Source organism: Argopecten irradians, chromosome 2 (assembly GCF_041381155.1).
Source record: "Argopecten irradians isolate NY chromosome 2, Ai_NY, whole genome shotgun sequence".
Lineage (NCBI taxonomy): Eukaryota > Metazoa > Mollusca > Bivalvia > Pectinida > Pectinidae > Argopecten > Argopecten irradians.
The window spans coordinates 37,147,465-37,162,232 of record NC_091135.1 but is presented as its reverse complement, the minus strand read 5'-3'; the positions used below and the strand labels follow the sequence as shown (position 1 = coordinate 37,162,232).

General features: G+C 36.4%; 2 protein-coding genes across 4 annotated transcripts in view; both read right to left on the bottom strand.

Annotated features, from left to right (window-relative positions):
* LOC138315362 (uncharacterized) overlaps positions 1-11,880 on the bottom strand; it is a 32,764-nt gene extending 20,884 nt beyond the window's left edge. For 2 of the 3 annotated variants that reach the window (XM_069256330.1, XM_069256329.1), the window contains exon 1: positions 11,822-11,877. The gene's annotated coding sequence lies outside the window, so the exon portion shown is untranslated. Of the gene's footprint in view, positions 1-11,821 lie in introns of all 3 variants that reach the window. The other variant, XM_069256326.1, reaches the window with a different exon arrangement.
* Positions 427-11,814, bottom strand: LOC138315363 (dual specificity protein phosphatase 3-like). The gene is made up of 4 exons (XM_069256332.1): positions 11,359-11,814; positions 7,763-7,955; positions 4,981-5,204; positions 427-4,622 (listed from the first exon to the last, which is right to left on the bottom strand). The coding sequence occupies exons 2-4, from the start codon at positions 7,933-7,935 to the stop codon at positions 4,429-4,431; spliced, it is 591 nt and encodes a 196-aa protein (XP_069112433.1). The 5' UTR covers positions 7,936-7,955; positions 11,359-11,814; the 3' UTR covers positions 427-4,428.
* Positions 11,881-14,768: the final 2,888 nt, after the last annotated feature.

The following is a 14,768-nucleotide window of genomic DNA, read 5'->3' as shown; positions in this document are numbered from 1 at the left end:
TATTTCTATAAGGCTGACAAATTTGATAAAAACAATATAACAAAACTATCGCTATCATATGCCGTTCAATTCGGTCATAAACAGACTAACGGTTAAAAAGTCATAGGTTCCCATTACATATTTTTCATTAGAAAATAACAATATTTTTCATAAATTTGAAACAGCAAGCTATAAACGATGAAACTATTTCATCCCTGAAATTTCATAATAAACTGATCAGGTCTTTGATTTAGAAGGGTTTAAATGTGTCTTTATGGATGAATGATTTAATTTGAACAATGGGATTTCTCAGAAAGTATTGAGTCGATTGATAAGACAGAAACTATCTATGTGGACAGCTGACATATTTGAAACATATTGAAATAAATTTTATAGTATACATTTATATGAACTTTCAACTTCACCAAAAAACTTCACGGAAAAATATTCAGTTAGTAAGTATTTTTATTCATAAAAAATAAAGTCAAACAAAACACAAAATAACAGATAAAAACTAGTGCCATAATGAACAGTACTACAAACATAAAAGTATCAGAGCATAACATCATTCATTTCATATGTTTTGATAAATATTAATAGTTACATGAAAAACTCTTTCTGAGTATTAAAAAATTCTGAAATGGCTCATATTCATCACATGCATACTTTTGACAATCAACAGAACATGATTAAAAATGAATAAAATACCATACAACATTAACAATAAAATATGTACACCTATCCTTTGGTTAGAAAACATCTGCTATCCCCCTTTTCTGTATTTGTATATTACATAGTTACATGCCCTTGTGGGTAGGTATTAATTGTGATATCATGCATTTGTGAGACCAGCAGGCCCCGATTTCTCAAAACAAACTTTAAGTCAAAAACTGACTTACGGTAAATCATAAATTTTCATATAAGTTACATAAGGAGAAAAACTTAAGTTTTCACTTAAGTCTGCACTTTTTTTTCAAGAAATAGGGGCGAGTATAACGGCATACTTTTCAGAGAAAATGACGAGAATTTTGCACACAAACTGATGACGTCACAATGGATACCTACCAACATGGGAGTTAACTCTGTAATATATATGCAATTTATAACATAATATAAATGATAAATAATAAAATACAAATTGTAATATATCATCTATGATTATAATGGCACTTCATTCATATAAAAAAAACATTTCTCAAAACAAACCTACCTGGTAAGTAAGAGTTTTGACATACAGATATATATGTATAACATAAGTTTTGACTTAAATTGGTATTCCTGTGTCTCCAAAATGGAGGCCTGGTGAAATTCCAAGAATAGTTTAATTAAGACTATACATGTATATAATACACTCATCTCAATTTGTATTTTGTATCCATTGATAACATTTTGAAGTACATGTACTTAGTAGCAAGATTCAATGACACCAGTATAAAAATACATATCAATAGGACTATCACAAACTATAGCTACCATATTTGACCCAATAAGTGCCATTGTCCCTATCAGTGCCCAATCACCTTTTTTGAAGCCTCAATTTCACTTATTTGGTATTAAATGCAGACTGAAAATATGAAAACTGTGTGTGTTTTTCACTTTGATTTCTTTTGCAAAGAGTGTTGATTTATGGCTTAATTTATGTAATAATTTCATGAAAGGCTAGTCTAAATTTGGTTCTATAAACACCCCTCTTAGTTTTTCAAATATTAAGCGCCCTGGGCACTCATTGGGTCAAATACCGTATATATAAAATCATATGCATAATCATTTGAGACTTAAACGATACATATATTGCAGTGCAGAGTCTTGTGGATTTCAGTCAACAATTAATATTCATTGATATACCCCCACACAATCGTTCTATATAAACTCTATTGATAAAAATGCCATTAATTAAATGAACTATTTCATTGAACGGGCCAAAGAACTGTTAAAATTGACTGTTAAAATGTGCTCTTGGACCAGAGTGACGTCACATATACAATTCGTGATGTCAATGCATTGTTTTGAGTCAATGGGTATAACAAAACAGTTATTAACTGGGTTTTCGGACAACAGATGATTTCTTGCCCTCAATCTCAGTCAACAACTGTATATTATGAGGCCAGAAAGTATGTTAGAACATATGATGTAGTGCTAGTGTTGATAAGCATTGTCTCTCACAATAATTAGGTCATGGTCACTTGAATTAACATAAATATGATGGTAGAGTATGATTTGTTCATGTATACTAAATATATATATAAAACAATGGCAAGTTCAGTACTCATTGTTGTATTGTCCTCCAATGTACAGCAGTAAAGCACAGAAGACAATCGGTCATATAGTAAATCAAATGTCCATATAAAAATACATATGTAGAGCAAATTATTCAGTTAATGGTTTTCATTACCCACTAATAGCTTTGAGATCTTAAAATTGTTTGAAATAGTATTTACATCTTATGCATAACAATTATCACAAAAACTGTAACATCTTATCACATCAGCCTTAATTATCATAAAGATAAGTATAAAGGTAATCACAAACTACATTCATATCTTACCAATAAAAATACACAACATTAAAAATATCACAAAACAATATTCCATACTACAACATTGAATACAAAATGATTCATTGTTATTAAAAAGTTTGTATAATCCAGAATTTTGTGGAAACCTGGCTATACTGACCGACCAAATACACTGGGCCCGGTGACATCTGGGTTAAACAAGTTTCAATGTAATTTTAAGCATCTATGTATTACATATTAAGCAATAAATTTTGATTGCTCTGTTCATCTTTTCCACAAGATATCTATCACAAAGTTGTTTCAGTATCCATAGAGTGAAGAAGGCACTTGGATATACAGATGTTGTGTTATTTAGGTTAATTCCTACTTATTCCTTATAAGGAATACATGTTAATGTTATATATTGTCAATAACACCAATACAGATTACTAAATGATACTAAATGACAAAAGAAACACAAATAAAAATAATTCATTCAAGAAAATTCATAGAGGTAGAACTGTGAGTGTGATTGGGATTTTGTTTTTATCACCCAAAAAATACTGATAACTTTATCTATTTTAAGTTAAAATATAGTAAGAGGCCCAGAGGGCCTGTATCGCTCACCTGTTTTGTAATGCCAAGTGATGTTCTGAATACAGGTTCATTGTTTCTTTTCTGAAGGAATTTTAATATTAACCTCTAAATCCCCTATTGGGCCCCAACCCTCCTGCCACCAGAGGGTCAGAGCCAAAATTTATAAAAGTTCTTTTCCCCTTCCCACAAGGATGTTTATGGCCAAATTTGGTTACAATCCTTGCAGAACTCTAGGACAAGTAGCGATTTATAGAATTTCTCTCTATTTCCATTATTGCCATCCCCCTCCTGCCCCCGGAGGGTCAGATTCAAAATTTATACAAGTTCTGTTCCCCCTCCCCCAAGGATGTTTGTGGCTATATTTGGTTACAATCCATACAGAACTCTAGGACAATTAAGTAGCGATTTATAGGATTTACCTCTATTTCCCCTATTGGGCCCCGCACCTACTGCCCCCGGGGGATCTAAGCCAAAATTTATACAAGTTCTGTTCCCCTTCCCCCAAGGATATTTCTAGCCAAATTTGGATACATTCCATGTAGAACTCTATGACTATTAGTAATTTAAAGGATTTACCTCTATTTCCCTATTGGGCCCTATCCCTCCAGCCCCCGAGGGGCCAGAGCCAAAATTTATAAAAGTTATGTTCCCCCTCCCCCAAGGATGTTTGTGGCCAAATTTGGTTACAATCCATGAAGAACTCTATGACTAGTAGCGATTTAAAGGAAATGTTGACGGACAGACGGACGGACGGCGTGCCATGACATAAGCTCACCGGCCCTTCGGGCCAGATGAGCTGAAAATTGACTGATCAGAGTAAAACTGAAAATTTTCTCAATGATCCAGGAAAGAAGCCAGTTATTTACAATTGAAAGATGATCCAATTACAGTATTTTATCTATTTTAAAATTAAGAGACAAAAATGTATAAAAAATTTTTTACCCAAAGCATTGAAGTAAAATCTAAACTTCCTAAATCAACTTGGTAAAAATACGGAAAATTGATGAAATTTAGAGAGAATTCAATCAGTTTTACCTATTTTTGTTAAAATAGGATTTTCTCAAATTGACTCCTTGTCAAGTTTTCATCAAAAGTTGAGTAAAAACAGTCATGATATTTCTAACTCCAAACATGTCAGTCTGAAAAAGTCATAACAAATCAAATGCATAATTAGCCATTAAATGAATTCTATTTAGGATCAGTGAGCTTGTAGAGAGGAGCTAATCTTGAATCCAAAAGAACTTTCACTTAATCTGAAATATTTTTTGCTTCCTTTTTTCAATCCAGGCATTTGATCTAGTTTTCTTTGCCCTTCAGCAGTATTTGAATTAAAATGAAGAAAAAAACATAGGTGTTTACTATTTAGATGCCTGTAGACTGCCCTCTAGTATACATAACTGTCTGATGAATCCCTCGTTAGGAAACACTTCTCGTTTAGAACGAATCATCTTCACAGCCTCCATCAGACAAAGGTTTCTCTTCAGTAAGAGGAAAGCCAAAACAATGGTGGCAGACCGGCTGATTCCCATACTGCAGTGTACATATACTTTACCTGTAGAATTGAAAATTAGCTGTTCAGTATACATATATGAAAAATTACGAGAATTTTTTTGTAACCTAAATTGAATGAAATTTAAAGAGTATACCTACTAGTTTTTAAATTCATGTTTGGCATCTTGATTTTTTGTAATTATAAAAAATTTGATACATCTTATGATAAATTTATTGATTCATTCAGTACACAATGTTTTAGAACATTTTATAGTTGTATGAGATTTATAAAAATCAATGCATGATAAACCACATTCGAGAGTTGTTTTTTAGCAATCTCAAAGGATAATTAATGCAAAATTGAATAAAGAAGGTGAAAATCAACGAACATGAACACAAGTTTATTGTCCATAACTTACCGTTAGATTCTAATGCCTTGTCAATGAAATTGGCAGCTGAGTTGAAATGTGGACTCATGTTGTAGGAGCTATGATCCAGAGCATGTATGCCATGGAATGATATTCCGACGTTGCGGAAGTAAGTGGCATCACTGTCGATCTGGTTGGGTTTGATTCCTTGACAACAGTTCACCAAATGTGTCACTCCCATTGCTTTTAACTGTTTTTTATTTTTACTGCACTCCCTATAACAAAAATATTAAAATGTCCAGGCTTACTTAATTCTGCTATCAATTTCATCACTATTAAAGTTCTTTATTTGATTTGTATACCATATTTTACCACAAATAAGACACACACACCCCAAAGAATAAATAAATACATGTACTCAAATGTCAAAAGTGGTGGGGAGGGGTGGGGTGGGGTCTTATTAGCAGTTCTGAAGTATATGAAATCAATTTATTTTGCCTTTGGTACACATGCAATTAATACTTCATTCCATATAGGATATAGTGCCACGCAATTTTTTCGGGATGCAATTAATTATTTTCAATACTGTATATTAAATTTGAAGTAAAATTAGAAGCTCAAACTTTTCAATGGTAGTAATGGTGTAAAGTAAGTAACTTTCGTAAATGAAGAAAATACTAAATCGTCTGCTCCTGTTTTTGACAGTGAAAAAATATCATTTGAGCAGTGGAGCATCTTTAATTTTTGAGAAATCGGACCTGAACCCGTGAACTTCCTGTGGGACTCACCAAAATTTTGAGAACCCACTACATGTATATGTCTCATAGTACTGGGGCTCGACAAACTCAAAATATAGTCAGGTGTTCTGGACTCCCCTTAAAACATCCTATAAATGTTTTAATGGTTGTTCATATTTTAATTCATTATCATAATTAGCAGACATATCAACAGCAAAGTATTATCACCTTCATTATAATGATGACATAAAAATATCATTAAATATCAAAACAATGATCATGATGAAAATTTTACACACTGAAAATAATTTGATCAGAACTTGCAATGGACGGGACACTGAGCCGGAGGATGGAAAAACTTGTTATAATATTGGGAAATGAAGTATGACTGTAATAAAATGAGAGAGTGTAGAATGAGAGATATGTGTACAATGGGAGGAAGAAAATGATGTTAAATTATAACTAACATATCTTTATTGAAGTATTAGTGCAGAAACATGTTGAATGAATGATGTGTGTGTGACGAAATAGGTAACAAAATGTTTTAGTAAACAAGAGGCCCATGGGCCTTAACAGTCATCTGACTATTAGCACAATACAATGTAGTCGTTTAAAGATTTTACCATATTTGACCTCTGTGACCTTGAATGAAAATCAAGGTCATTAATTTGAATAAACATGGTAGCCCTTCATCCCAGCATGTCACAGGCCCAATATCAGGTCTCTAGGCCTCCTAGTTATTCTCAAGAAGTCATTTAAAGATTTTAACCTTTTTGACCCCTGTGACCTTGAATGAAGGTCAGGGTCATTCATTTGAACAAACTTGGTAGCCCTTCATCCCAGCGTGCTGCAGGCCCAATATGAGTATCCAGGGCCTTTTAGTTCTTGAGAAGAAGTTGTTTAAAGATTTAAGCCTATTTGACCCTTGTGACCTTCAATGAAGGTCAAGGTCATTCATTTGAACAAACTCGATAGCCCTTCATCCCAGCATGTCAAAGGCCCAATATCAGGTCTCTAGACCTCCTATTTATTCTAAAGAAGTCGTTTAAAATATCAAACTTGGTAGCCCTTCATCCAAGCATGCTGCGAGCCCAATATGAGTAACCTGGGCTTTTTGGTTCTTTAGAAGAAGTCGTTTAAAGATTTTAGCTTTTTTGACCTTTGTAACCTTGAATGAAGATCAAGGTCATTCATTTGAACCAACTTGGTAGCCCTTGATCCCAGCATGCCTCAGGCCCAATATCAGGTCCCTAGGCTGTTTGGTTATTAAGAAGAAGTCAATTAAAGATTTTAGCCTTTTTGACCCCTGTGACCTTGAATGAAGGTCAAGGTCATTCATTTGAACAAACTTGGTAGGCCTCTATCCCAGCATGCCACATGTCCAATATCAGATCTCTAGCCCTCTTGGTTATTAAGGAGAAGTTGTTTAAATATTTCAGCCTATTTGACCCTAGTCCGCTAAACCTGCCTATATTATTAGGCTTTTTTAAATTTTTTTTTTTGCCTAATATATAGTCAGCTCGCGGTACCTCTTAAAAATGTGAAATCGTAGGCCAGATTTGGCCTACGCTACGTCAGTGGCATATTTCTAATATATCGTCCATGTAATGCCGGAAAACGTACACATACCTTTATATTGGGATCTTATGTACTCCTTTGCCCCCATGTTACATCCCATTTATGAAATTAAACAACTGTGTACAATGAAATACTTCCGAGACCCTTCTATTTCACACATTTGTAATGGCCGCCGTATACACATTTAGTAGAGCAAACGGCAGCCAATCAACTTCGCTTCCGGTTTTATTTTTAAATATCCACGTGTAGTTGAAAGAATTTAGTTGAAAAATTTGAACAAACTTGGTAGCCCTTCATCCCAGCATGCCATAAGTAAAATTTCAGGACTCTAGGTTTTCAAGTTTTGGAGAAGAAGTTGTTTAAATGGAAAAGTTGACGCCGAACGGCCGGACGGCGGATGCTGCACCATAGCATAAGCTCACTTGCCCTTCGGGCAGGTGAGCTAAAAACCAGACATATCAACACATCTGAATATTACAAATATTAAAGTTGTGTAGAAGACAATAAAGTTAACTTACTTATTCCCAATTATGATGCCAGGATAGACTTCATTGTAATCATCTTTAGGTGAAGCTGGAAACTGAAACATCATCACAGTTGGTTGTGCCCCAGCAGGACCTTCAAGACCCGAATTATTCGCGTTCATCAAATATTCCCTCACACGACTAAAAGTAATCTGACTGTATGCCATCTTGGTTTTGTTTTTCTTCACTGAAAAAACACTGACTCGTTTAATAATCCATGTCTTAGATTTGGAGACACAGCTAAAACACAACTATAATGGAAGTGAATGAATTGATTATCAGTAGATTTTGAGGTCAATTAACAAGTTTGGAAAGTCTGAGTGGCTACAAAATATTTTCATTTGTCCATTAAAAGACAAGAGGCCCAGAGGGCCTGTATCGCTCACCTGGTTTGTAATGCCAAATAATTTTCTGAATACAGGTTCATTGTTTCTTTTCTAAAGGAATTTTAATATTAACCTCTAAATCCCCTATTGGGCCCCACCCCTCCTGCCCCCTGGGGGTCAGAGCCAAAATTTATACAAGTTCTGTTCCCCTTCCACAAAGGATGTTTGTGGCCAAATTTGGTTACAATCCATGCAGAACTCTATGAAAGGTAGCGATTTAAAGGATTTACCTCTATTTCCCCTATTGGGCCCCACCTCTCCTACCCCCAGGGGATCAGAGCCAAAATTTATACAAGTTCTGTTCCTCTTTCCCCAAGGATGTTTGTGGCCAAATTTGGTTACAATCCATGCAGAACTCTAGGACAAGTAGCGATTGATAGAATTTACCTCTATTTCCCCTATTGGGCCCCGCCCCTCCTGCCCCCTGAGTGTCAGAGCCAAAATTTATACAAGTTCTGTTCTCCTACCCCCAAGGATGTTTGTGGCCAAATTTAGTTACAATCCATACAAAACTCTAGGACAATTAAGTAGCAATTTATAGAATTTACCTATAATTCCCCTATTGGGCCCCGCCCCTCCTGCCCTGGGGACCAGAGATTTAAAGGATTTACCTCTATTTCCCCTATTGGGCCCCGCCCCTCCTGCCCCCGGGGGTCAGAGCCAAAATTTATACAAGTTCTGTTCCCCTTCCCCCAAGGATGTTTGTGGCCAAATTTTGTTACATTCCATTCAGAACTCTATGACTAGTAGCGATTTAAAGGATTTACCTCTATTTCCCCTATTGGGCCCCGCCCCTCCTGCCCCCGGGGGGTCAGAGCAAATATTTATACAAGTTCTGTTCCCCTTCCCCCAAGGATGTTTGTGGCCAAATTTGGTTACAATCCATGTAGAACTCTATGACAAGTAGCGATTTAAAGGATTTACCTCTATTTCCCCTATTGGGCCCCGCCCCTCCTGCCCCCGGGGGGTCAGAGCCAAAAATTTATACAAGTTCTGTTCCCCTTCCCCCAAGGATGTTTGTGGCAAAATTTAGTTACAATCCATGCAGAACTCTATGACTAGTAGCGATTTAAAGGATTTACCTCTATTTCCCCTATTGGGCCCCGCCCCTCCTGCCCCCGGGGGGTCAGAGCAAATATTTATACAAGTTCTGTTCCCCTTCCCCCAAGGATGTTTGTGGCCAAATTTGGTTACAATCCATGTAGAACTCTATGACAAGTAGCGATTTAAAGGATTTACCTCTATTTTCCCTATTGGGCCCCGCCCCTCCTGCCCCCAGGGGGTCAGAGCCAAAATTTATACAAGTTCTGTTCCCCTTCCCCCAAGGATGTTTGTGGCCAAATTTTGTTACATTCCATTCAGAACTCTATGACAAGTAGCGATTTAAAGGATTTACCTATATTTCCCCTATTGGGCCCCGCCCCTCCTGCCCCCGGGGTGTCAGAGCCAAAATTTATACAAGTTCTGTTCCCCTTCCCCCAAGGATGTTTGTGGCCAAATTTGGTTACAATCCATGTAGAACTCTATGACAAGTAGCGATTTAAAGGATTTACCTATAATTCCCCTATTGGGCCCCGCCCCTCCTGCCCCCGGGGTGTCAGAGCCAAAATTTATACAAGTTCTGTTCCCCCTCCCCCAAGGATGTTTGTGGCCAAATTTGGTTACAATCCATGTAGAACTCTATGACTAGTAGCGATTTAAAGGAAATGTTGACGGACAGACGGACGGACGACAGACGGACGACGGACGGACGACGGACGACGCGCCATGACATAAGCTCACCGGCCCTTCGGGCCAGGTGAGCTAAAAATGAATTGATATACAACGAACATGTATGCACTTAGTATGTACATCGAAACTGTTATCTGCATACATGCATGCATACAATTTATCAGTGTCAACATATATACATGTAGTAAACAAATCCATTGGTAAATGTGTGCTTTCTTGTGGTAATTATAAGTGCATATAACATACTGCATGTATATTACATAAATGCCTCATACATATACAGTACTTCAACTACTGTAGAATAAGAATACAGAATAAATCCTGTGTAATGAAATAAATATAGGGCAGACAGGACAAATAAGGAATACTGAGAAATATTGTATTTTACAATTACATATATAGCATCATAAATCATTAGGCCTAGAGTACACATACAATGTATACCCTGTCTCATCACACATGCTTCACAGTACAATCTTCCATGTCAATATACACATACACATAAATAATGATTAGCAATACAGATGTGTAATGGTTGTAACTTTACATGCTTCAAAACCCCAAACCATGATGCAAAATAAAACAAAAAAACTTAAAGACAGGTTATAGTTAACACTTTGTACATGTTGGAAACATATGATTGATGATTTGACAAATTAATCTAAATCTGTGCCAATTCCCACAACATGGATGATTAAATTGTGTTGTACATGTACTGGTAGAAGGATAATTGCACAGTGGATGGTGATCAGGTTCTATGACTACAACTGTATATAATGATAGTCCTAGTCCAATCCCACTACATATTAATTGCAGCTATAGGGACAAAATCTTGGTATACAATTATGTATATACACGTAGTATTGATCAACATCAGAAACCTTTTTATTAGATTATGGGGCATCTTTCATCACTTATGTGAAGTACACTCAGCTAAAATTGAGTATGTGAGGTGGGTTTTTTTTATTAAATCTACAAGTTCATAAATACAATGAATGTACATATAAATACACATGAAGAAATGTTAAACCAAGCAAATTAGTATAAGCCCATTCATACAGTAATTAGTGACGTCACAATCGCCAGTTAAAGGCTCCGCCCACTGGTGGTCTAACTTTGGTGCCGTGGTTTGGCATTGCATTACTGTACAGTGTAATTTTTTAATTAATGATTTCTTCCTTATTTTCCGACGGATCCTTAAATGTCATTCATCAAAATGGAGATAGGATTATTCCCTTTCCAATGATGTCTTCCAATTTTCGCTGACATTTCTGTGTCGATAGTTATCAACTTACCTGTATTTTTCTTACTCTATGTCTCTACTAAACCCAAGCCAATTTAGAACACAGATGGGCGTGGCCTAATCTATGGCTCTGACCAGTGTGACGTCAGCCTGAAAGGCCCTATACATGTACACTGTAAGATGTATAATAAACACAGATACACGTATGATTAGTGATTGCAAATATATACCTTTGGTGTATATCCGACTAAGGCGGTTTTTTTTCGTCAAAGGTTACTTAATCACAGACTTCTAGGCCTATATCAAGTTTTTATACAAAACAGGACAATGCCAATGGTGTTGTTCAACTTCTGACAAAAGGCCGTGAATAATGTTTTCAAAACATCACAATAAAACGTCCGCTGATGAGACAAACAATTAGATTTGTACATTAAACTTCAGTGAACTATCCGCTGCGCACGTAATTTGATAACCAGGTATTACTAATGCTGCTCATAATGCGTATCCAGGTAAGAAATGGCGGATCGCTGTCAACTTTTCAAAGTCCAGCACACAATAGTTTGAATACGCATCATAAAACACTCTCAGAGGTACATGGATTGTTTCAACATGACATAAACATTAAACAGAGCTGATCGATTATGCTCTAGACCCTATTTACAAACTGACGTCATAATGAATAAGGAAACTTACCGACGGTGTGAATATTGCGAAAGTCCAATCCAATGTAAACTGGTGGTCATGATCACTTAAACGCTTCAAAATAAACTAATTCACACTAGAAAATCGAAAGCGGACATTTATATCCGGTTTTTATAAAAATAAATATAAAACATTTCAGACCACAGGGACCTGGCACGACTTTTTTAAACTAACAGTATACATATATATATATTATAGTATCAAGGGTATGAACTCGGCGGTAGAGAAAAACGGACCTATTTTTTTTAAACCGTGATTATTTTAATAAATGGGTTCTACACAACATTGACGGATATCTTACCTTAGAGAGAAATAATTTATCTTTCCATTGAGTGCTTGATGAACAAAATTGGCCAAGTATTGACGAAGTTATGGCTTGATGAATCGGGAAATTTACGAAAAATATGCTAGGTAGACATTTCCCTGTCCGGTCGAAATGTCGTCTCGGCTCTAATGGGCACCTCAAAAACCAAGCCAAAATCACAAAAATTTACGCTTGTGGTGGTAATTAACAGTATCCATAACTGTGTTCATCCACAATCTCCTTTGGAGGTGTCATGACCCGTACTTTGTAGAAACCCCATTGAAACATCGTGTAGCTCACTTACATGCTATACCTTTCGGCCGGGTATGAATTGGTCCCTATGTGTCGTAGTGGAGCACTGCCTCCGAAAATCACTCGGGCACAGCTTTCTAGACTTTTTCGTAAGTTTCCAACTATTTTATGCGTATACATGCATTAACATATTATTTTTGTCCAAAACAAACATAGCTACCATTCTTTTTATCTACTGTACCGCTCATACGACGTCAAATTCACAATTTGTGGACTTGCTGTATAAATTTCCTTCAGAAAGACCTTCATATGTATTATGAAAAAATATAATGCTTCGATGAGAATTTTATATTTTATGTGGTTCAGTTTTATTGCCTAGTAGGTAAGTCATATCAAACAAGTACGATAAAATGCAAACAAACGTTTTATAGTGGTTTGCATAATCATTACTTTGCTCCATTAGTAGTAATAGGCACCAATTGTAGCTCTAAAGACGACACTATTTTCTGTCTAAAAGTCTTTGGAGCTACAATATTGCAACTAACTTACATGTACCACCCCAAATATTATACAATTATCGACCTGAAAATAGGTCGATAACTGTTTTATTATATGACACTTACATATATTTACCCGGCTCTTCAAAAAGAATTAACTACAAAAACAGGATGATATTTGCAAACTTTCTGTTTACAAAAGTAGCTACATGTAGTATTAATGGTAAATATCCGAATGCTCCTTGCTAATGCTTCTTGCTTCTTGCTAACGGTGTAGACTGGTAGAACCGGAATATTGTATCAACTGCAGCACGTCTGGCATTCTTGAACGTTTTCCATAAATTGAAGTTTGCAGTTCATTTCTGTTGATCACCGTTGAACGCAGTAAACTTGCTGCCTTCCGCCATATATGTTGCCGTCTATAATAATGACGTCACAATAGACTATCCCGATGTCATTTAGACTGGTTCCCTTCCCTTAGTTCTCTACTCTCCGCCAGGCTGCGCTCCGCTCACTAGGGACCGGTCGGGTAACCAATAGGTCAATCTACATATCCGGTTCGCTGGTATCACTTTTTTTAGACGTGGGAAACCCCTTTATGCACGAAGCGACGGATCTTAACGTTAAATAATTTATTTGAACGATGAAGATCTTAAGTTTGAAATCATTTCGTGGTTAAGTGTGTTCATAGAACGACGTTAATGACGTTATTTTCTCTTAACGGAAGTAGCCGTCTCCATGATGACATATCATGCGCAGAAATATATTCTGGAGTTGGAATTCTCACTCAAGATGGCTACTCGCTACCGGTCCTCAGTGAAGCGTACGCAAGGATGTCATTGTACGCTATATTTGGTACGACTCGACGTCAAAAGTGATTATGACGTCACATCTAAAGGGTGTTTTCCTCGATCTATTTTTGACACAGGTTACTGGACTCGCGAGAGGTATCTGGACTGAGTCTAGAACGAATATACGTACCCGGCCTACTATACCTTTCGGCCGGGTATGAATTGGTCCCTATGTGTCGTAGTGGAGCACTGCCTCCGAAAATCACTCGGGCACAGCTTTCTAGACTTTTTCGTAAGTTTCCAACTATTTTATGCGTATACATGCATTAACATATTATTTTTGTCCAAAACAAACATAACTACCATTCTTTTTATCTACTGTACCGCTCATACGACGTCAAATTCACAATTTGTGGACTTGCTGTATAAATTTCCTTCAGAAAGACCTTCATATGTATTATGAAAAAATATAATGCTTCGATGAGAATTTTATATTTTATGTGGTTCAGTTTTATTGCCTAGTAGGTAAGTCATATCAAACAAGTACGATAAAATGCAAACAAACGTTTTATAGTGGTTTGCATAATCATTACTTTGCTCCATTAGTAGTAATAGGCACCAAATGTAGCTCTAAAGACGACACTATTTTCTGTCTAAAAGTCTTTGGAGCTACAATATTGCAACTAGACTGAGTCCAGTAACCTCGCGTGCTTTTCACCGCCGATTTCGGAGTTGATATCGCAGTTGATGAATACTTTTTAGAAACGTATTGGCCAATCAAAATACAGCAAAATCACCAGTCATATAATAATGAGCTATATTCACTGACGGGCTGTTTTCGTTTATTCGGAACAACCGGTTCGAGCGTTTGTTAATGTCATTATTTCTAATAAAAATCCAGACGGACCTGCAGGTTTTGATACAAGCCTGTGAGGGCTTTGTCAAAGTTCGTATGGAAACAATATAAAGTCACCAGGTCCGTAACGAACAACTAGGTCCAACCAGTCAAACCGCATTGTCGAAAGCGGCCACGGTGTAAAAAGAAGGGACGTAACTCTTGTATAGGCTCAGCAATACATAGTGTTAGAATTGTA

Bases quoted from the DNA above. Each gene is read 5' to 3' on its own strand.
- LOC138315363 (XM_069256332.1), bottom strand. From the start codon at position 7,935: ATGGCATACAGTCAGATTACTTTTAGTCGTGTGAGGGAATATTTGATG. The intron at 5,205-7,762 runs GTAAGTTAACTT...TTTTTGTTATAG, and splicing joins GGCATCATAATTGGGAATAA to GGAGTGCAGTAAAAATAAAA. The intron at 4,623-4,980 runs GTAAGTTATGGA...TCAATTCTACAG, and splicing joins CAAGGCATTAGAATCTAACG to GTAAAGTATATGTACACTGC.